Source organism: Rhamphochromis longiceps, linkage group LG3 (assembly GCF_057381845.1).
Source record: "Rhamphochromis longiceps isolate RC_006_pf linkage group LG3, R_longiceps_female_GT1.1, whole genome shotgun sequence".
NCBI classification, from domain to species: Eukaryota; Metazoa; Chordata; class Actinopteri; order Cichliformes; family Cichlidae; genus Rhamphochromis; species Rhamphochromis longiceps.
Window position 1 is genome coordinate 47,065,490 of NC_140559.1, and position 24,118 is coordinate 47,089,607.

Sequence of the window (24,118 nt, forward strand, 5' to 3'; positions counted from 1 at the left end):
GTGATGATAATTTGTGCACCAATTCCTCTGACATCGTCTTATTAATCGTTAGCTTACTATGCAAACATGACAAGTGAAATCTCCCGCAGCAAGCTTAAACATGTGAGAGGTTGATCGCGCAGAGAATCGCTGAGCTTATGTGAGTGCGTGTGTAAAAGCAGCAGGATTTATATTTGACTACGATGACCTGGATGACTGAGAACCTTCACAGACAGATATATATTTTAGTTCTGCTGAGCCAAATAAGACAGGTCAGGGTGAAGAAGTGACAGCCAAAGAAAAGCTTACCACAAAACGGAGAAGTTATGACAAATCAGACTATAAGGCAAAAAGAAAGTGCAGCTTTATGGTTTCATGGACAAAAGAATTTCTGTGGCTGCAATATGATGAGCTAAATAACCAGGGCTGCACATAAGTGGTCCGCAGGTGCGCATTCGCTGTCAAAATAAAAAACACGCACAAGGGTTAGGGTTAAATTTAAAAACTGTACTTTTGAGTTAAAATATATATTTATAATTTTAATAAATGACAAATAAAAAATGCATGAACATTTTTTTTGTATCGAAAAAATATCGAACCGTGACACCAAAGTATCGAACCGAACCGAACCGTGAATTTTGTGTATCGTTGCACCCCTAATACATATATATACATACATATATATACATATATATATATATATATATCCGCTAAGACTGGTGGACCTAAATCTTCACCACCACCACGTCTGGTATACATACAAGCGAAAAAGGGGAGTGGGTGGGTCAGCGCTCAGGGCACAGAAACTAAGCTGGCTTCAAACACCATTTATTTCCATAATAAAAAAACACAGCCAGAGTCACAAATACAAGATAAAATTCCCCGTATACAATAAAAGTAGTGTTGCAACCCGCTAAAAACCCTGCCGGCAGAAATAACTATACAATATTAAAACAAGGCTAAAACATGTGTTCTATATACTAAAATTACTCTCCCATAGTCCCATAATCCCACAGTCCAGCCACACCACACATGGGCGAATGGTCCTTATATGAAAGAGACAGGAGAGGAACTTCTCTTCCAGTATGGTAAAACTCGTCAGCAACAGACCAGGGAGGGGGCTCCTATCGCAGACCTGTCTCCTCCTGACAGCGCGTCGCCGCACAGTCCCGCCCCACTCCACACCTGAACACGGCCTCCCTCGTCTCACCGTCAGATGCAGGCAGAAGGACATCCCTGCCCTGTTGTGCATTGCAGCCATCGCCACCGACTGTTGCCGTTCCTGCGTTGGGAGTGGATCGCCGAACGACTCGCGGCACCCCACAGTCAGGCAGCAGTTCCTTCCACACACGTGCGGGCTTGCACGCGCTCCTTTTTCTCCTGCCCACCTTTCGTGCGTCACTCTCTTTGTCTCTGCGCTCGCTATCCCCTTTAACAGGTCAACCTGGCGGCTGATAGGCCACCTTGGGGAACGCCCCCACCTCACAGGTGCCTACAATTGACTGTTTAGTCCACAGTGGGTTAAAGGAACATGGTACAACATTAACACAAATATAAATATGAGGATAAAACCATGCAGTATAAATATCAATAAACAAACATGCAATATAAATATCACTATAAAATCATGCAAATAAAATCAACACTATGTACCAATACACAGATTGATAAAACATAAAAACACAAATTTCCGCTGTGTGATGTTAAGGTTCAAAATTGAGGAAGGAGAATACAAACCACCCATGGTCCAGGAGCTCTTGGTCAAACAATGATTTTAATGAATACACACGTGTGGGAAGACAACTCTGTATGCAGACAGCAAGTAGTCTTCAACTTAATCAAAGCATGAACAGATATTTTATACCATCAGGGCTTGATTTAATGACGCCCCTTCAACGTCACAGATACATTTTATACATAGATCAAATCAAAACCACAATGACTTTTGACACCGTTTAAAAGAACAATTGTCTTCTATCTTCATAACAGGTGCTTCCTGTCACTGCCGGATGCTCGCTTGTCATCCTGACACCTCAGCAGCAGTTCTGCGACAAACTGCTCTTTTTGCAACCCCAAGCAAAACATGATTAAACTTTCACCTATAAATGATTCTCTAACTGAGTGTGTGTGTGTGTGTGTCTGTGTGCTAACCACAATTGCACCCTGTTTCACCTCGCGACTAGCTCCTAACCTCTAACCAGACAGAGAGACAGAAGCCACTCTGATATGTAACAACTGAAACTATGTATGTGTCCTCTACTAAATAAATGTTTTAATCAAGAACCCCTACTAAAAGCTTAATACAAGAATATGAACATATAAAAGATATTAAAATGAACTGTTGTGTAAGCATGTACTGCAATTCCTTCTATGTTCTAGTTTTCCCTCAGCATGGATCATCTAGACACTCTCACTAGATGAAGCTTAAGACCATTAATGAACCTGAACATCAACTCAAATAAGCACAGATATGCATTGTGTACACAATAGTTATAACTGCATCTGAAATACAAAATTAACATCATCATAAACATCTTAAGGCCATCTTAAAGCTATCTGTTACATTGTCAAAGCAATGATCATACTGCAGATTATATTATTAATGCAATGGTAATAATGATGATTATTTAACAATAGCAGTAAAATAATTTCCCTGCTCCACAGTGACATATATATATATATAAAACAGGGCGTTGTTGGAATGCTACTACGCAAGTAACCCCGGCGGAAGGGGCTACATGAATAGGATGAGGGACCTATGGATTCTTCGATACCCAACATCCACAATGACGGCAAAACAACTAGTAGCTCAGTGTTCCAACATTCGAAAGAAGGGACTGCTCTCACAGCTAGAGATTGACGAGGTACAACATAAATGCTACGGCAAGGGGGAGCCAGGACGCCAGGTCAGGGGAGAGATATCATCACCCCCACCCAAGATTGGGTATAGGGCTGGGTATCGTCACTGATTTCTAGAATCGATTCAATTCCGATTCACAAGGTCCCGAATCGATTCGATCCACGATTCGATTTAATTCGATTCAATTCGATTCGATTTAAATCTGGGAAATTTTGACAGTCAGAAATATAATTCAGATCAGAACATTTACATATTTTTGTATCTATAAAAAGGAAGCTGACACTCGCAAGACTTTATCCAAGGTGTGAGCATCACAGCAGATGCCTTTGTGTCAAAGTAGCTGAAGATAAAACACAGAAAAACATGTAGGTGATTTTCCTGGCCTGGGATTTTATAAAAATATTCTGCAGTACATCAAAAACGAAAGAAAACCATTAATTAATGAACATTACCTCTGACGTTACAGCAGTTTTATTAGAGACACGGTTAAGCGTTTTGCATTTTGAATAATTTTAAAAAGTTTCAATTTGTTCAGTATTGAACAGCAGAAATGAGGTTTTCTTTTCGGAAGAATGTAAAAGGGAAAAAAACAGCGGCCGACAGCGCTGTAAGCAACAGTAGACTTGTGCATAACAAGCAAGTGAATAATGAAGAAAGCGAAACTGTTCGAGAGAGAGAGAGAGGGGGAGGGAGAGAGGGAGAGAGCTGCGCATCGCAATGGAAGCAAAACAGTAAAAGAATTCATGACGATGTTTATGTGAAGCGTTTGGATCTTCTTTTGCTGCTGGTTCGGTCAATATTGTTTGGAGAGAGATCAAACTAACAGCTTTAGAATCAGCGCATAAAGGGCGTGAACACAAAGCGCGGACCCGGATCAGCGAGCTGTCGGCTTTCAGCCCCGACTGTGAGAAAGGCGACATCTAACTGATTCTGATCCGCTGTGTGTTTAAGTCTATGTGCAGAATCCCTGTACCTGCTCTCATTTACTGTTTGGTGGTTCTTGAAATTTTGTGAGATGTCACTAGAGATTCTGGCATTTCGGACAAAATAAATTTATATTAAAAAATCGATTTAGGATTTTAATGAATCGATTTTACGTTATCCAAGCCAGAATCGATTTTAATCGATGAATCGATTATAAAAACCCACCCCTAATTGGGTACCAAGCCCCAAGTGCGATAGGAGAAGGATTGTTGAGTGCGAGAGGAACTGACCTGAAAGAAAGGATTATGGCCAAGCTTGAAACCTGGACCCCCGTAGCCGGTTACCAATATTACGTGAAGTACCCTCAGAAGGTCTGCTAGATGATGTTAATGCAGCACTACGGGCAATACCTACAACCACGATTACCGACACTAACAAGCTGATCTACAATTCGGCAGCAGTGATCAGTGAGATGCTTGGCTACAAGTTGAACAGCCACAAGGGGCAGTACCCTCCATGGAGAAGGAGGCTAGAGGCTAAGATCAAGGTAGCACGGAGGGAGGTTAGCCAACTATCGGAGTTGCAGAAAGCCGCGATGAGGAAGGTGCCTAAGAAGTACAGGAAGCTGTCCATACCTGAGGTCTTAATCCTCCCATTTTATTTGGATTTGGTATGAACCTGAAAAGCTGCTGGCCATGGGGGTGAACAGATACAGTTCCTGGATCTCTCATAGACCTCTTAGTAAGAGAAAAGGTCACATGTTTAAGACTGTTGTGGGTAAAAGTAGCATTTTGTAGTTCTGTTATTGGCTCACCATTGAAATACTTGTACAGTAGTTTGCTGCACTATTTGGTGATCATTAATCTCATCTCGGATTTGGAAATGTGTGACACCAAAGTCAGTTTCCTTTTTAAAATAATACGCGAGGTCAGTCCCGTTGGCCATTTGAACCCAGTTAAAGATCACATTCAAAAAATTTTCTTTTAAAAATCCCTCTATAGGATTTATTTGTGCAAATATTAAAGGAAACACCTCCCAAGCTTGCATTATATACACATTAGTGCTTGATTAGCTTTGCAGACAAAGAGAAAGAAGGTATGTTTGTTTAACCAGCAGAGTCTGATGGAGCTGAAATACTCTATGGCTTAAAGAATGAATTTTTATATGGGAAGGTCATTTGCATTGAAAATGCCTGATATGTGCTTTTAATTATTTTTAGAAGGAAGAGACTTTCAGATTGCAGGATGTGCCACAGAGTTGCTTTATTTTCAGTTTGCTTTCTCTCCTTCGGTTTTAGATTGACCAGATCCTGATCCATCAGAAAGTCGAAGGTGAGGCGTGCATCTTGTACAACACAGAATATTTAATCCTTCAGCAGCTCATAAGCAGCAGTGTGTGAGGCTTAAAGCCTTTCAAGATGAAAACGAATGGAAGAAAAATTATATCTGCCCTTGAAATTCCTTACTTATTGTTACTTCATTGCTCACCGTTTTCCCTTCTCTTTTCCCAACCACGCCCAGCATTCATCGGTTTTGAGAAAAACAGACAGTATGAAATCAAAAACAGTCTGGGTCAAAAGATCTACGAGGCCAAAGAGAAGAGTGACTGCTGCGAAAGGAACTGTTACGGCTCTCTGCGCAGCTTCGACATGAAAATAAAGGACAACATGGACAGGGAGGTTATCCGTCTCATCAGGCCTTTCCGCTGCTCCTCCTGCTGTTGCCCCTGCTACCTGCAAGAGGTCAGTCCACTCTAATGTTTCTGTGTTTGAGTAGAAGTGACTTGGCTAGTGTTGAAAGAGGTTAATGGAGTCATATTGCATTCATTTACCACACCTAGACCAATATTGTTCCCGGTCAAAAGCATTTTTGGTGTGAAATCTGAGTACTCATCCATCATATCTGGATTATTGTATTTGATCTAGATGTGCTGGTTAATCTTTAGCTATAGCAAATATCTGAAGAGACTCTGATAGGGAAGAATAAACTCTTTACTTTCTGTAGCACTCTGTTCGTAGTTTATGTTAAGACATACCTAATCACTTTTTTTGATTAAATAAAGATAGATACAAAAGTTAGATCAGATAAAGGCAAATAAATCAAGACATTACAGTTTTATAAGGGGCAATGAATTGTTTTTAATGTAATGTAGAAATTAAAGGAAAAATCTGAAGATTTTAAGAGAAACGCGAGCTCTGTAGTTTATTTTGTGACACTTACACTTACAACAGCTCATCTCCTGTTCAGGATTTACTTCTATTCTTCAGGAATGTTTTTAGTGGAGCTGCTATACAAGTCTGATTTATTCGCCTGCCTCTGTTAACCCTGCTGGATTTAAAGTAGTTTTTAGGGTGGGAAGTGGGCTAATTTACTGCTGATTGGTCCAGGTGACCAAAGAAACTGCTCTGAGTTATCAGTGTGCTCTGTCCTGGAACCAACTGCATGCAGATTAATGTTCTCTGCATTGACAGTCGATTGGAGCTGCAGACCCTGCCTGTATCATTAGTGATCATTGATGTGAAATTGGAGTCATTTTGACAAGGACACTGGTATTTGCTTTTTATGCACGTTTGAGTTTTATGGTGAAATGTACAGAGTGCACAGTGTAAGCAGTTAAAAGGAGGCTTCCAGTGAGCAGTCAAAAAATTAACAGCTACTAACCGTAGTCCATCCAGGCATGCTCAAGAAGATGGTCTTGAGGCCAAATTTAGGGAAAGCATTTGATTCAAGATCTTTGTGATCACCCATTAAACACTGTTCTACAGCCTGTTTAGAACATCAAATTCAAATGTTATTATCAGCAGACTTTGATTATTAAATTGTCAGTGTGTTTACCACTTTGATCTGCTTTTCCCCCTCAACAGTAAATGCACTGTGGAACAGATGCAGACAGCGTGACATTTTATTTATAGCTGTCAGTGTCCAGGAAAGAGAGCAAACGAAGCTCTGTGAAATAGCTTTCTAATTTTGTGCAGAGCTACTATGTGTCTAACTAACTATGTGACCAACAGATGGAGGTCCAGGCTCCACCTGGGACCACCATAGGGTACGTCAAACAGGACTGGCACCCTTTCCTGCCAAAGTTTTCCATCCAGGGAGCAAACAAGGAGACACTCATGAGACTGGAGGGGCCCTGCTTTGCCTGCAACTGCTGTGGAGATGTCAACTTTGAGGTGAGCTCAGAGGGTCATTGTTTGTGGGGGGAAACCGAACTCTGAGTAAATTTCATCCATCAGCCAACAGTGATTTGTTACAGATCCACTCAGATAATCTAAACAGGACTGGTAACAGTCACAGAAATGTTGATGATGATTTTAATTAAGTCAACTAATAATTGGGCAGTTAATAATTATAAAAAGAGGAGCTTTGGTGGAGGTTTGTTGCAAAGCAGCTTGCAGGTGAATTGCAATTGTAGGCAGGCTAAAGCAGCTTAAACAGCAGATCAGGTCAGCTAATCTCCCAGGATTGCAGCAGAGCCTGATTTTTGTTTATTACGTAATCTTCTTGTGTCTTGGTGAGCTTGCTTGTCAGTATTTTCTCCCACTCGTCCAGTTACTTTTCCAACACTAAAGAGCATTCACGGAAACACATTTTTCCCATTAGTTTGACACCAAGTGAATGATCCTTAGTGCTGCTGGTGGTCAGATTGTGTTACCTTTCATACAGAACCAAAAAAGCTGTTTTATCTCCTGGTAAGCTAACTGCACATTAAGCTCATATTTCTCAGTAAGAAGGCAAAACAAATTTAAACAAATCAGCAACAATGTGAACAGTTATGAGTGTTTAAGAAAGCAATTGTGGCTGACGAACGCTGGTATTCTTATTGTTGTTCAGCTCAAGGGGAAAGATGGCGACACCCCCATTGGTCGCATCAGCAGGCAGTGGGGCGGCCTTCTGAAGGAAACCTTCACTGACACCAGTAACTTTGGCATCCAGTTCCCGCTGGACTTGGACGTGAAGATGAAAGCTGTGCTGATGGGCGCCTGCTTCCTCGTTCCTCACGATGTAGATGGACATTGTTGATTTTGAAATATGTGGTGTGTTGCTGAATAAAACAATCGAATACTTTTGGCGTTGCTCTGCAGGATTTCATGTTCTTTGAGAAAATCGGAGAGGCCAACAATTGCAGCAGTGTGTTTTCATAACAGAAGAAAACGAAAACATGGGGGGATGCCCTGCGATGAAGGTGTTTTCCTGTTATGTACTGGGCTCCAGACTAACTTTTGCCATGATTGCACTGGTGCGCCTAACTTTTTTTCTTAGGTGCACCAGCACAAAAGTTAGGTGCACCCAAATTTTTCACCCAAATCGCTGAACCCCACTGTTTTACATATTCACTTTTTTTTTAAATTGCTGTGCATACAAACAATATTGATTTGTAAATGATTAACTAACAATCTTGTGAACACAAAGTTCTTTATTTGGAGCACCATTCTGCAAAAAAGATAAGTTACTGAAAAAGTGCTTGTGCTTAAAGTTTTTTGGCACCCCTTGGCAATATTGTAGGCAATGTTAAACTTAATCATCAGCCTGGCCTGGCTTTTAATAGCAGATAGCCTTAAAAATATTCTGCAGTAGAACAAAAACTGAAGAAAACGTGAATGGACATAATGAACATAATGAACATGAATCAACATATTCAGCAAAAGGACTAGATGTTACAATCCCTGATAATGCATTGCTATAAATGGAGAAAATCTTGAGGGATGGCTCTTATGAGGAAAGGCAACCAGTGGCACTTCCATTCCCATGTTATTACGGCCGATAGGGCATGAACAGGGAAAAGGGGGCAAAAAGACATACTTTTGAAATGTAACCCTTTAAGTACCAGTTAGATCACATAATTGTAATGATTTAGAAAGAGATAATTATTTTTTTAAAATTAAAACTAGAGATGGCACGATACCACTTTTTTATGTCCGATACCGATATCATAAATTTGGATATCTGCCGATACCGATATGAATCCGATATAGTGTGTTTTTTAATCAATAAAACTGTTTTTTTTTTAATATATTGCTGCATTTTGTATAAGTTAATACTCAAGTTTAAATAAACAACAACACTAAAGCTATTCTGTTATACCTGTATGTAAAAAATACACTGCACCCAAAATATTTCATAGTTCAGCAAAACTGATCAACTAATAAACTTAAACCTACTCCATCCTCCCTATTCTGGTAATTTAAAGAGTACTTAGCAGAAATATTAAGCAACCTAACTAATAGGGTTGCAAACTCCCAGCAAAGAAAATGGGGAACCACCCCCCACCCTCCACCTCATGATGCTTAATCGATGTAATCAACTTTAATTTGATGCAGTGTGGAAAAAAATGCACAGAAATAAATTATTTTTCAAGAATTAAATAGATTCAACATCTTTCTTTTACAGAACTGCAGACTGCACAGATGGTATCTTCCCAAAGGAAAAAGTACTACAGCTTACTAGGGTATATATATATTAGACTTAACAGTTACTATATACAGTAAAGGACTTCTATACATTTTACATCAGATTAAAACTTTGGGTGTAAGATTCAGATAATTATTTATTAAAAGCTCGACATTTTAAATGAGAATAAAGAAAAGTATGTCTTTGTGCCCCCTTTTCCCTGTTCATGCCCTATCGGCCCCCCTGGCTAAACTTTGCTAGATCCGCCCCTGCACAGTTACCAGCTGTCAGCTGCGTAGAAAAAGATCCTGGTGTAGAAAGTAATATTAAATAAATTCTAACAACAGCTTATCAAGCTTAAACGTGCTGCTGTTGTTCAGCCGCTGGTTTCCTCTTTCTGGTGCAAAGTGGGCCAAAAACAAAGAAGAGAGACAGACAGAAATGAAACTGATCATTAATCAGTTTCATGACTGAAGTAGCAGCAGGAGAGGGAGGGAGAGAGAAGAGGCAGTCGCTCCATATATCGGTTGTTAAGCTTAACATGGGAATGCTTTACAAACATTCAGAGATGAACTTACACACTTGCTTTACTTCTCTCTGGGATAACTTTCACAGAGATGAAATGCAGGTTTGGTAGCGAGGCTACAAATACACACAGCCGCTCTATCACGTGAGCACACTGCTCCAAAGTGCTACGGTTATGAGCAGAGTTACGCCGTGTCGCAAGTTTTGTGAGGTGCTTTTTTGATATTTAATGGATCGGATTACATTTTTATATTTCTCTCCGATATCCGATCCAATAATTTAGGTCAGTATCGGACCGATACAGATACGCAATATCGAATCGGTCCATCTCTAGTTTGAACATGTGCCTGCGTAATGACAGAGAGAAAATGCAGGTTGAGGGAAAAATTTAAAAGCAGATGTTGAGGTTAGTGAGCATTGATCTGGCCTCAGAATGGTTGGAAAACCCCACAGGCAAAGCTTGCACGAAACACTGTAGTTCCTAAGTCCCTGGAAAGAGTTGGTGCAGTTATGACTGCTGGTACAGAGAAATAGAGAGGAGACCAGAATCTTAACTGAATCAATTGACTTGTTTTTTTGTTCTTTTTAAATTTGGTTGCTAGCTGTTTGCCATTACCAACCAAATGTGTTATATGTGCATGCATAATTATATATGTACATATTCATCCACACTTTGATGGCATCCACACTTCAGTCTGAAGTTCTATACTATATACCTATTAACAGGAAGTTATCTTTTTAGATCCATTCCCTGGTTCAGAAGCATGAGTGGAAGACGACCAAAGTGCCCCCAGATTAGATATCAAATCTTAGTGCTCCATCTCCTGGGATCATGTGAGATGTTCATATATATTATTTCAGAAAATGTCTGCACATGTCCATCCATCCCTCAGGAACACTGAGGCATGGCTTTGTAGTTTTTTTTTTTGTTTTTTTTTTTAAATGCATGATCACCTAACATTGTTTAAACCAGTTGTAACGTGTCAGTGTACACAGGGTCAATCTTAGCAGGCAGTAGGACAAAGGTAAGAGCCTCTCTTAGAGAACTAAAGAGCCACAGAGCTGAGATCCTGTGTTCAGGCCACCAGAGATCAGTTTCTACTACAATATTTACAAATGTATTAAAACAGAAAACCTATGTGCAAAAGAAGTGCTATATAACACCACATCATGTCATTTTATCACATGTCATGTTTCTTCTAAGCTTCTCAAAAATATTAGTCAGTTTTGTCTTTGTCTGCCTTCATTTTTCTATTTTCATGTGCTCCTGTAGTTGAGGGGCTCCAAGTGTTGGAGTGTGTCACTGTTACACCACGATGGTGTGGAAAAAGTCAGCCACAGTGGCTGCCTCAAATCTCTTCAGACTCTTCTGTCTGGGCTGGTAAGAGGCCAACCCCTCTAGGGCGGGCCGGGCCTGTCGCTGGTCGTCACTCGGATTAGATAGCGGCTGGCAAACTGCAGGTTCCACTGGTGTTTGGCGAGGATCTTGACGCAGTCCTCTCTGGAGCAGAGGCTCAGCGAGTACAGCTGCTCCATCTGCAGAGAGAAACAAGAGGAGCAAGTTCAGAAGGACAAAAAACCCACTGTGGGTATGGAAGCAGCACAAACACAAGCAGCAGTTTATCGTAAGCTGCATATAACATGTACACAGACTGCAGATTTCCTCTCTTTAAATACTTGATGGTAAGTTTATAGTTAATAAGTATTTCTTTAACATGCATGAACAAGCCTGTAAAGCACAGCTGGATTTCCTGGTAGGGCTACTCTGGACACAGATTTACTGTTGGTTACATATTAAACTCACCACTGTGCTGCCCTGTGATGTCCTAGCATTAAGTGCACAAACCGGACGATAAATAGCTGCCATAATACAAAATCTATGGGACGAGTGACCTACTTCTGTGACCCGTGTATTGTACCAATCTGTTTCTGAATTCCTCTTTTGTAGTCTTGAGATAAGCATTTACGCTGTCACCATGTTGGTTCCAAAAAAGCTGATGTGATGAGGAAGGGTGGTTGCAAAACCTTTTTTTTTTTTATTGCCATAACTAAAACAATAATGGTCCCGAGCTTTCAACTCGAGGACCTTCTGCAAAATTCATATCATGAGATAGAAATATACCACCTGCCTTTATCTCCAACTAACAAAGTGCACAAAACAAGACTTGTGCTGTATTAATGTGCATATTTTGACTATTGTTACTGTTTATGTGTATGCTGGATAAGCAGTATATGTTAACATTATTACTTTGTCTCTTATATCGTACATATACTGTTTTGACTTCCCTTGATGGCCATTTATATTTTACATGTATAAACTGGATTCCTTTGGCTCATATTTTATCATTAGCTTCACAGAACAGGTACAGGCAAGTGCGATTAAAATTTTTTATTTTAATTTGATGGTCTGACCTTTAGTTGCTGTTCAGCTCGTACTGGGTTCCAGTCATTTCGTTGAAGTGCGTTATGAACCTCGTCCGTGGTCACGCCATGTACCGCCTCCATAATCTGAACAGAGCAATGAAAACAGCAGACAGTGAGCAGGAAAACTGGAATTACTACCAACCAGACAAGCTGTAGTTTACATCAGTGTAAACTCTGAAGGAATTTAATTGGTGAAATATGGCCGCAATTTGTCCTTCTGTCCTTTTATGTGGCATGCGGGCCACTTTGAGGGTTCACACAGGAGCGCGTTTGCTGTCACATTTTATTTGTAGTGTGAACGAGCAGACAAAAAATAAAAAAAATCATATTTGATCAAAAAAATGGGAATTGAGCATTAAGACCTGCAGTGTGAACGTAGCCTTGGTTGCTAAAAAGCTGATGTGGACTTGAATTCGTTTTGCAACCACAGCTACCGCCATCTGTTGGCCTTCAGATATAATGCAGGTTTGAGACACTTGCACATTTTTTTAAAAGCAGAAGCTATGCCCATGTTTTATACTGTCTATGATTCAACAATAGCCAGAAAATGAGTTTTGCACAATATATGATGTCACAGTGAAGTTGACCTTTGCTTTGTTTGAATATAAAATGTTTTCTTTTTTATACCATGCGACATTTTTCAGGTAAGCATTTGTTTCCACGAACAGGTTTTACTGACCTTCACTTTTTATCTAAATTCAGTTTTATCACTATAAAAGGCATAAAAATCATGTTGATCTGTAGGAATTGCATCACTTGCCTGTGCAATGAGACCCTCTTTTGTGTTCTGAGGCCCTTTCTCCCGTTCTCTTATTCGCTCCCGATCTCTCTCCCTGCTGTCTGAGTACTCATCCAGCTGTGGGGTAGAGCGTGCCAGCTGGGCCATTTTGGCGAGGTTGGAACCCCCAACAACCTGCTGAGGCTGGGGTTGTGTAGGGGGAACCATTTGCTGGGGCAACGCGCTGCCCTGGCCTTGGTTAATCCTTTGGATTTTTCGAAGCGCTTTCAGGTTGGGAGGTGGCGGTCGAGGAGGGGCAGCGATACTAGCCTCGCTCAGCCGACGAGGATCCTGTTGCATCACCGCACTGTGAGTCGGCATCACAGGAGGAAGGAGTCTTCCGTGCTGATCCACTCTGAACACCCCTACTGTATGAGCTCGGGGCCGATGTCCACCCAAGACTGACTCCAGGCTCCTAGTCATAGCTGAAGACAAAGAAAAATATTTTTAATGTGTAAAAACTATCAAGTAGATTAAATTTATACACTAGTCAGACAGTTAAGACAAAAAGCAGAGCAAGTGCTGCTTATTGCTCTTCAGAAAACCAACATATTAGTTCACACATTAATCATTTTCCCTTCATACATGCATTTCCTTTACTGCTAATTGAATTCAGGGTTGTGGTGGTGCTCAATCATCTACCAGCTATCACAGATCACCAGTCTGTAGAATCCCCAGTTAATCTAACATGCATGCATTCAACACAGTCCTCTTTGGACTGTGGGAGAAAGCAGTGGGAGTATCCAGAGTGAGCCCACAGAGGCACAATGGCAGTATCCAAACTCCACACAGCACCGTTATTCCGCATTCCAGCTCCTACCAAGCTTCCTGATTGAGCCACCAGGGGGCAGAGTTGCTAAACAAAAGTGAGCAATTTCTGGCTGACATGAATTTGAAGCTTTATAAAAGTCTAAACTTTTAAGAGTTAAGATTGCATTTGCAAATAAATGAAAGCATAATTGTACAAATATAATAACATATATATGAAATGATCAAGTCTTGCCTTCAGCCTTGGAAAAAAACCCTGCAATATTAATATAATGACAGTCTATTCTATTTTTTTATGCTGACTTTGTATTTCTCAGAGCTGTACCTGGTGGTTTTGATCACTACATTTTAAACCCACATGTATTCTTAGTTCCTACCTGCCATTTTCTGCAGATTGGATCCCTCCTTCTCCCTGCTGGGTCCTGACCTCCAGCCGCCACCAGCTCTGCACAGGTCACCACAGTAAACGCATTAGACTGACATCTTTAGTTTACAAAGTATATTAACTAAAAACAGGAAACAGCTGAGTGCTGTGCTTATCATTGTACAATAAAACTCAGTGACTCAGGGACCTGAGATGAAAATGTACATTTTTTTCTTTCCAGGACACAAAACTTGTCAGTTAGAATAACTCTGAGAGTTATCACTGAAACCTCTTTTTCACCTGATGTGTTGACCTGATTTTGTATCTGGTCAACACATTATGAAGAAGCAACCACCCCAAAATTATTAAAGACTCAAAGATATTTTAAAAAAACAACGTTAGGGAGGAGTGAATGAGGGTTATCACTGACTCGTCCGGGTTCTCAGGCGTTCCCCAGGAGCGCTCAGGGTTGACGTCTCCGTGCCCGGTGTGTTGCAAACTGCCCTTTACTGGGGTTGAGATGTAGCCACCAGGGTTAGGCCCGGAGCTGCCGGAGGACACTGCGGCAGCTGCAGCAGCAGCTGAAGGGAGTGATGGGACAGTGAGGCTTGCAGGAAACCAGCCGATGGCCAATGTCCTCTGGTTCTGCCCCCTCCACTCACTCAGCTCCAGACTGCAAGGAGAAAGGGAAAACAACTGGTTAATAAGGAAACGAATTTCCTACATGCCAAACAGAAGTCAGTAAAATAAATGACTTCCACTGAGAGTTGGGGTCCCAGTAGAAAAAAAAAAAAATCCCAGCATTTTATTTGTTTCTATCAGCTGGCACCGCACATAAAACCAAAACAAGCCCACGAGGTAATTAACACATAATGCTGGCAAGACCTTGGCCACCTATGTAGGTTACATCGCAGGCTCCCTGCAGAAATCTAAATGAGGCCTTCCACTGACATAAAGCTTCCCTCTAAAGTAGCTGAGAGTTATGTGTAATCAGCTTACTTGGTGGTCATTTACAGTGAAAAAACAGTATAATGATTAGCACAATGATTATGCTTCCATTAAACAAAATATAATAAATTCTGATAATGATGTAATATGAAACGCTCCATGGGATTACATTAACTACTCGCTTTGCTAAACAAAGTGAGGTTAAGTGAAACTGGACCATTACTCATTCTGTTTGCAGACGTCACAATAAACCCGTGGTAAACAAATAAATAAATAAAACTTAACTATACTACAAAAGCACTATTGTTGCCTGGATACCATGTCACGGCAGTCTGTATCACGTAAGGAGTTACATTACATCAGTGGGCTTAACTTCCAGCATTGTCAGTCACTTCTGAAGAGAATACTTGCTGTGTGATAATCTTATTTAACTTTGGCCTTTCCCTGCATGACTACAATACCTTTATTTGTAGATTTTTGTGTCGGAAACAACAAACTTCATGAAGTTTTTCAGATTTATATTCAACCAGATTGGTGGAAGAAAAGACTAATCATGACGCAGGTAATACCAATAGACCCATCAGACGTGTTACGTAAAATAAAAACAACACAGGGAGGCGAGTTTCAAAGCTGCTCGACCTGTTCACCAAAGTGAAATGCATTCGAGGACTCGCCAAGAGTGGAATGTCTCTTTAAGAGCGGGCTGGTTCAAATCCCCGTCTCATCTCAACAAAAGGTCCATTGTGCGAGCTAAAGTTTTTCCTTTACTCCTCTTTCGTCCCACCCACCCACCTTTCACTCACCCACCTGTGGTCGATGACAGTCACAAGGTCGTTGGGCAAAAGTGTGAGCTTTCTGGGTTCTGCAAATTCTCTTATTGCTTGCACCTCTCTGGGTTTAGCCTGTGGAGGAAGACAGGAAAGAATTGATGTGATGTGCAGAAAAGTGCGCAGACTTTCAGGCATATTCATGAGGCAAGAACAGCAATCTCTTCTTTGATTTTTTTTTAAATGAAAAGGACAAGAAAAGCTTCAGACCTCCGCCACCATCGCGCTGAGCTGGGCAAAGCTGGGTCTGTCTGCAGGATTGCATGCCCAGCACTTTCGCATTACAGTGTATAGCTCCAGAGGGCAATCAGGTGGCTTCTCCAGGCGTTCGCCCTCCCGCTCTACCCGCCATAATATCTAGTTGAAGAGTGAATGTCAGTGATGCTAACACACTGAGTCATAGAGCATGCCAGAAAAACAAACAACATAAGGGCGGTGATACACATTCCAAACATGAATGACAAATACCTTGCCGGCATGCACACAAATACAGAAAAAGCATGGCGTCAGTGTTCTGACAAGTGCTTACCTGCCGGCCCGACAGACCAAACCAAGGCTCTTCACAATAGGTGAACATTTCCCAGAGAGTGACACCAAACATCCACACGTCTGAGGAAAGGGAGAAAGAGCCGATGCGAAGACTCTCTGGAGCACACCTGGAGAGAAGGGAGGCAGACAAACCAGAAGCAAAAGAAAGAGTTATTGGTGTTATTAGTGAGAATCTGTTGTGACTCTAACAAGATTTCTAATTATTTCCCACTCAAGCTTCAAATTTCACCCAACTGCCCACCATGCAAACGGTATCCGTCTGTGTGCCGACATGATGTAGTGATCTTTCTCCTGGTTCAGGCCTCGCATCAGACCAAAGTCCCCGATCTTCACCATATCCTTGGATGCCAGCAGTACATTTCTTGCAGCCAGGTCCCTGTGGATGAATCTCCTGCTCTCCAGGTACTCCATGCCTGACACAATCTGCATAGCAAAGAGCCAAAGGCGGACCAGAGAGAACTCATACTGACGTGCACGCAGGGTGTCGTAAAGTGAGCCCAAGGCGGCCAGCTCTGTTACCTAGATAAAAAGAATAAAAAGGATTTTTAAAAGAAATCCGGCTCCTACAAAACACAGTAGTTTGAATAGATCAACAAACTGTTTCTAGTTTACCATCTTGAGGGGCTGTGTGAGCACCACACCATAGAGTCGTATGATGTTGGGGTGGTCTAAAGATTGCATGACGGTTACTTCTTGAAGAAAGTCTTTCAGTGTGTCCGCCTGCCTCGACATACTGCTCCTCAGCGATTTAACTGCCACAGCCAACTGAGGAGAGGAAGGGGATAAAGACAGATGCTCAGTTTTAATCAGGCATACAGACCGACACCTCACTTTAACAAGCCAAAGGGAGGCAGCAAGGGTGTGTACACGCCTACTGTTCCAGGGTATAATCATAAAAAAAGAACATGAAAGGTAAACGGTGCTACCCTGAAGTCACCTGCTGGTATTTTCTTTCTTTCTTTTCTTGTTTTTTTAAGCAATGGCTAACAATATCTAGGGTGTAAGGATGGAAGGATAAGTTATCAACTAACCTTAGCAAGTTTGGTTTGCAAGGTGCAATCAAGTGGCAAAAAAGTTAAGCTTATACACAAGGGCCATAAACTGCAGTTCTTCTAAGGATCCCCCCCCCCCCCCCCCCCACACACACACACACACACACACAAAAACAGTCAATTATTTCCCTTTATAACGGTGGCACAGAGGGTGATTTTTTTTAACTCACAGATTTATACATTATTAAGGTTTAAACTGAGGAGTATGGCCTCTCTGACTGACAAGCACATGTTTACTCTGGCAGCTATAGCTATCCGCTATGAGCAAACTTTGACCTTCACTGAGTCATTTTTGGAGCGCTTTTAATTTAGCTTCCTGACTAACACGGAATGCTATGTGATTAATTATACTAACAGTCTGCTAAAGAAGTATGTGCTCCAGTTTTTTGTGAGTGTACTATGCGAGTTATACTTTAGCCAGTGGATGTACCTTGCTAACCAAGCTTGCTAGCTTGATTAGCAAGGTAGCAAGACCTTGCACAACACAATTACATTCCAATGGATGAATTGGAGTGATGTTATGGTGATTATGTCCACCTTTTTGTAAACAGTCCTGTCCAAAACCATTTGCCAATAACAGTTTTTAAAACTTGTGGAATCTTTGTAAAAGCCAAAACAATTATTAATTGTTAAAGACAAACTTTGTGCCACTGCCAAAAGTTTTGGTCACGACTTCAGTTTCCGGTCTGACAACATCTATAGAGAAAGTCCAGCAGATCTGTAAAACGGCTTCTCACCACTCTTCCAGTGGGTGTATGCCACTCTCCCCTCTTCACCACCCCAAATGACCCAGAGCCCAGCCTCTCCGCCAGAATCAGCTCACTGTCTTGGATAAGACAAGGAAGAGCCCGGACACCGACTTCCTGGCCCTGTGCTTGACCACCTCCGGTTAACGGCTCCCCACTGAACACCTGTGTGCATCATTAAATCAATAAAAATGACAAATTGAATATCAGGCTTAAGAAAGACAGTTAACACATAACACTCCGTAACAAAGCTAATGCAAATGAAGTGTTTCGGACCTTCGGCACCCGTGACCGCACGCGCACGCTTGACTTGTAGCGTTTTAGAGCGTCCCATAGTCTTCTTTGTCCTGCAAGAAAGAAAATACAGACATGTTTGCATTTTCTGTGACTGTATATGAAATATATTTAAATCAGCAGTTTCTCAGTAAGTAATTGTTGCTTTCCTTATTCTACACCCTTCTGAAATGGTACACGCTAAATAAATAACTAAAATTTTCAAATAATAATTGATAATAAACCTATGCAATAGTTGCTGCTCTGTGTGACAGTATGTTGAAAACTAAGTAGCGCTTGTATGTTAATAATCTTAGCTGTTATTAACCATATTAACTTAAGCATGCAAACAAAGTGAATTCATTTGCATTAGATAACATTTCTTATTATTTTAAATTAGGGGGAAGTCTGAGAGGCCAGAAGATGTGGCTAAGAGAAAGATTTCTTTTGTGTTAGACTCTTTATGCAAACAGGTTTTAAATTCATCGATAAATAAGGCCTACACTGATTACTGCAGGTAAACAGGGGACAATGCTTTTGTTTGAGGGCCACTTAAAGCCCGTCTTTCTTTTGTGACTAACCATACCTCCATTACTGAGCCTAAGGGGAAATGTTTTCAGTCAGGGGGAGCGGTTCCTATTTATTTACACCCAGGATGAATGATCAGAGAAGATGATCAGGCTCACCAGGTTTGCTGATTCCTATCTGCTCCAGATCGGCCTCTTTGACGTAGCCGAAGTGCTCAATGCGAGTGATATTGAGGCCATCTCTGAGGCGCAGGTAAAACTTCTCCAGCTGGACTTCAGCTAGGAGTTGGTATAGCCATTGAGTGTCCTGGTCCATCACCATGACCTGGCTGACCTTCCTGTTGGGGTTATAGGTCAGAGGTTATAAGACAGTGGAGAGAATTTCTGGCCTGTTTTTCCTTTCTCCTGGAAAATCTAATTTTGTTTTAGTAGATGATATCACACCAATTAAAAAAAGAAAAAAAAAAAAAAAAAAAATATATATATATATATAATTATTATTTTTGCATATGGCTCACACTTCGTCAGATACACAAATCATGTCACAATGAGACATAGTAGGGTAAAACATAATGGAAGACGCAGATAAGTGAAAATGAAACAAAGGTACCGCAAACACATACCAGCATGACGTTGCATAAAAAAAGAAAAAGAAATAAATACTTGCAACCAAGGTCTGTATCTAAATAATGGACATGGCTTTTGAGTCTGAAGAGTGAAGCTGACGTGGAATGGTCTTCAACATTTGCATGTAGTAAGCTGTTATGTTGTAAGTTGTTTAGATGTGCTCGGGAAAAGAAAGACTACATTACTGCATAAAACACTGCTGGTCACATCTTCCTGATTGGACCGCTCAGTACACCTGACACAACGACGAAAAAGTATCTGTATCAGACTCTAGCTCGACAGTCTGCTGAACCACCAGTGCACCTGCCTCAAACAGGCTCTCCTCCACACTCGTCATTTACAAAGTGGTTTACAAACCCAAACATTACAGCTAACAGGTGGATTTCCTGTTTGAGTGCAGCTAGCAAACACTGAAGAACCATTTACTGCTTTAGAGACAGAGAGTGAATGTGAACAGCCTATCCTTGTTTTTTTAACAAAAAAACTCTTTGCTTCAGCCAGGAGCAGCACAGAAATGACCCTTTTAACTGCTTTTTATTAGTTACTGTTCACTAGTTAGCTCATGTAAAATATTAGCAGCAACCAACCAACCCAGTGATGTCACGTTCTCTACTTAAACTAGATGGCGTTACACATGCTCTAAAAACTTCCATTTTCAACATTTATTTCTTAAATCCAGCTTCACAGACAGAGTCGGATCTGTAACATTCTCGAAAGCAGGGCTCCATGGTGTAAATGAGCCTTTATACATGTAGTCTTTCATGTCTACTTTAATCTGGGGCTGACTTTTGATGCACATGTTGCCACCTTGCCGCTTTGTCCCTCAGTTTCTTAGTCACATCCAGTCTAGCCTTCAAAATTGGACCTCATAAAAAGACGAGTCGATGCTTGTGCGTGACTAATTTTGAACCTCATAGGCAACGATCCTGGTGCTCTGTGAAAAACACAGTTGGAAACTTTAGCTTGTCTGAGGTTTAGGGGCACCAGTCTAACCGGATCCTGTTCGCACAGCATTTATGTAACTGCAGAAGTTATAATGTGCGTTGTAATACCTCTGAAACAGTTGCATGACTGCGACTGATTTAAGGACTCTGGTCATATTTAGTTCAAATTTACCGTCGTTAGTGCTGATAGTTTTGAAGATCTTTGTGAGTGAAACAGAAGGAGTGTGTGAATTTGAATAACTTCCTCACTACAAGAAACGAAATGTTAAATGTCAGCAAATTCTTCTTTTATGAGCCATGCTGTTTAGTTCACTGGAAGACTGTACCGCCATAAAACACTTGCTTATCACCAAACTAAGCCGAGCAGGAATGAGACAGGGAAGGCCTTCAACATTCCCCGTCAGCTCTTCTGAGGAAAAAACAAAACAAAAAACACCTAGACTTAGCAACTACTTAGTTTTCCTCATTCTAACAGCCATGCAAAGGGTGCAAGAGGGTACTAGCCTGGGCTTGCACTAAATTTTCTAGGGACAACTCCCAATTAAATGAGCACTTACTGCAAGTTCAAATCAACTCAATTCCCTGCAGATTAGTTAATTAATGAAAGCACACACACACAAAAATGCACACCGGTAAACATTGTCTTTGTGTACACAGTGATGAATATTTAACCTGTCGCCCAGCTGCTGAAATCTCCTCTCAGTCTAATGGCACGTGAACCCAAGGAGTTCAACTATGTTAGCCTAATGTGGCTCAACAGTCACGTGTAGCACTCCCCCACCTTTAATCACACAGGCAGCTTTTTTTTCCCCTTCCCAACTTCAAATATCCAGTACAGGTGCATATGTTTACACTGCAGCAACTTAAGAATGAAGCAAGATGAAACTGACAAGGAAGTGCAGAGGAGGATTACTTTCCAAAGAAAGTGCATATTTTTAGTCGTGACTGAAATATTATAGTCCACAGACACTGATCTGTGATTGAAAGGGTGCAGGGTGTGCCTCTGAAAAAAGGACAGTATGTCCATTAAGAGATTTAATTACTTACCTGGGCAAAAAAGCAGTAATTAGTTAGCATACTAATATGTACAGTGTGTAAGTAGACAAATAACTGAGTACTCCGAGAAAAAAAGATAATGTAGTTTGTGGCATTATATTAGTTGCCTTTCTGGATCTGCCATATAAATAGCTTGGCGGTTTAATTATTAGTAAGCTGCGTGCATCTATTTTAATACAATGATTATATATTTTGTAGCTGTATTGAAAACACAGCTGCCAATTAAATGTAAAAAATTACTAAAAAGTGGCGTATTTTATGTAGTGAAACACGCTAGCATAAAAGCAACATGTAAGTAAACTACACAGTACTCTAACAAAGACATTAACTCTCAGAATTTGTTCTTAATTATTCTACAAAGGAAATGACAGTCGATTACAAAAGGTGCATTTAACACAGTTTCACATTTCTTAATAATAATGATGATAATTAAAAAAAATTCTGCAAACTTACTTATATTATTGAGTTCTTGTTAAAACGATTTAGTCGCCGGTTGGTGGCTCTCTCTTAGCCACAGACGCTTCGAGACAAGTGCTCCATGTTTGCGGTGAAACCTGTAACGACGTCGACGACGGTGCTTCGCTTCAAATCAAAGCTTCTGTCTGAGCCCGAAACCCGCTCTTCTTAAATCACCATGTGACAGATCCGGGGTGTTTTTACTCACAGGTTTGCCCGATATTATTGTGTTTCCCGGAGACAAGTGGATAAGTCATCTACCTGTAAGTCTTCGGGTTCCTCCCCCACCTCTTTCCTTTACCTCACTAGACCACACCCCTCCGTCACTCCTCTCACCTGAGCTTTGAACACAAGAGTAAACCTGAAAGGGTTAGCATAACCAAGTCAGGCTTCACCCCATGTGGTCTGAGTGATGTAAATGTATTAATGTGTCAATCGTTGGGACGTTCTTTATTTTAGTTAATTTTATTGTAAAAAAAATAAATAGAGAAATAAATCAATAGCACATTTAAACGTGCTATATGAATACTTACTAAACAATATGATTTCATGTTTAAGTATAAATATTAAATCACTTGTAAGTATTTTTTAGACAGAAAATGTAATTATATAGCTACTATATTAAAATGACTTAAGTTGTAATATTTTGTCTGCTACAGTGGTTTGAGCTCAACTAAAACTGTTTTCATTAAGTTTATTTGTATAAAACGATCTCTAAATAAAAACTAATATATAAGGGTCGACAGTTTAGTGAAGCTGATAAAGCAAAATAAAGTCTGTCTTATTTTAGTTAAAATATTAGCTCATTTTATTTTAACGTTAGCTTTGAAGCTAATAGCTTTTCTTATGTGCACTTAGCTTATGTGCACTTAAGAGTAGGTCAATTTATTGGCAGATAAACATTAGGCAGCTAAAACTGCTTAAAGTTTCAGAAAAGTGTAAGTTGCTGATGTTGATTGTAATAATTATAATAATAATCATCATTCCACATTGAACATATGTTGTATGTAACTTAATTCTCTCAAAACTTGCATATGTGACAGAATTTGGTTCATTCGATGTGTGTTGTCTTACTAATACATGTACTGCTTGTAATGTGATTACTTTTGATCAGACATTGACTATAGCTTGAAAAGAAGATAAATATACTTTTTTGTTAAAGAGTTTGTAAACAACCAAGTTTTTGTCACTGTATACTGAGGATATTAAGAATCACAAGATGAATTATCCATACATGATAAAGCGCCATAGGCCTGGCAAAAACTGCTAGGCTAGATGTTTGCTATGAATAATAATAATTATTATAATGATAATGGAAACAATATAAAAATATAAAAAAGACAACTTTCAAAAAGATTAGAAGGTTTAATTAATATGTCGTTAAATTACTTTTAGTTTGAATCTCTGACTGTGTTACTGAATGTATTACTTGCCTTGACCAGGAAATGACCATACTGAATCATAACACTACTCCACGTGAATAGTGTTGTGATTAATTTAAGTTAATGAATACTAGAGTACAAACTGTTACCACAGTGTAATTAGCACCATTGTGTTACTCTCAAGACTGAGCATGGATTAAACCTGCTATTAGGTTTGAGTCATATGAAGTGTCACAGATGGTTTTCCGTTTCAGTCTTCCTTTCCTCCATGCCTGTTGTTGCTGAACCAGTTGGACGAGATTTTTAGCCTCTCAAGTTGCATTTGAATGCAAAGCAGGCAGCACAGATAGAACTTTGCACTTCCTGGTACAGTCTCTCCTACTTTACTCCTCTCTGCCAGCCTGCCTCGGTTATACAACCCTGACAGTGGACCAGCCTATAGGACCGTGCACACATGATCGCCCTAAAAGTAATCTGTTACCACTTCTTTCAAGCGCTTCCAGCTCGGCTACGGCTTAACAGTCACAACAGGCTTGTGATGACTTAGACCTCTTTCAGGAATATGTTTGGGTTTTTTTTTTCTGTCATTAGCGTCAGACAAACAATAGAAACATTACGACATAATGAGATGACAAATTATGGTGTCATCAAATTTCTTAAGTCATGCAGGACAATAATAACCCATTACACATGTATTTAGACAGAAATGTGTTGTTTCC

At 40.4% G+C, this 24,118-nt stretch overlaps 2 protein-coding genes across 5 annotated transcripts in view; one reads left to right on the forward strand and one right to left on the reverse strand.

Annotated features, from left to right (window-relative positions):
- Positions 1–8,010, forward strand: part of LOC146675067 (phospholipid scramblase 2-like) — an 18,228-nt gene extending 10,218 nt beyond the window's left edge. For 3 of the 4 annotated variants that reach the window (XM_085400121.1, XM_085400120.1, XM_085400119.1), the window contains exons 4-7: positions 5,061–5,094; positions 5,284–5,504; positions 6,774–6,935; positions 7,597–7,829. In XM_085400121.1, the coding sequence (XP_085256247.1) occupies positions 5,061–5,094; positions 5,284–5,504; positions 6,774–6,935; positions 7,597–7,785 (606 nt within the window). In that variant the 3' untranslated portion in view covers positions 7,786–7,829. The other variant, XM_085400122.1, reaches the window with a different exon arrangement.
- A 386-nt stretch (positions 8,011–8,396) lies between these two features.
- Positions 8,397–22,322, reverse strand: tnk1 (tyrosine kinase, non-receptor, 1). Its single transcript, XM_085400117.1, has 14 exons — positions 22,015–22,322; positions 19,094–19,272; positions 18,411–18,481; positions 18,126–18,299; positions 16,949–17,101; positions 16,578–16,855; positions 16,317–16,443; positions 15,998–16,144; positions 15,768–15,862; positions 14,443–14,685; positions 14,026–14,093; positions 12,863–13,305; positions 12,091–12,186; positions 8,397–11,214 (listed from the first exon to the last, which is right to left on the reverse strand). Exons 2-14 carry the CDS (start codon positions 19,254–19,256, stop codon positions 11,077–11,079), a joined length of 2,196 nt encoding a protein of 731 aa, XP_085256243.1. The 5' UTR covers positions 19,257–19,272; positions 22,015–22,322; the 3' UTR covers positions 8,397–11,076.
- Between the last annotated feature and the right edge of the window lie 1,796 nt (positions 22,323–24,118).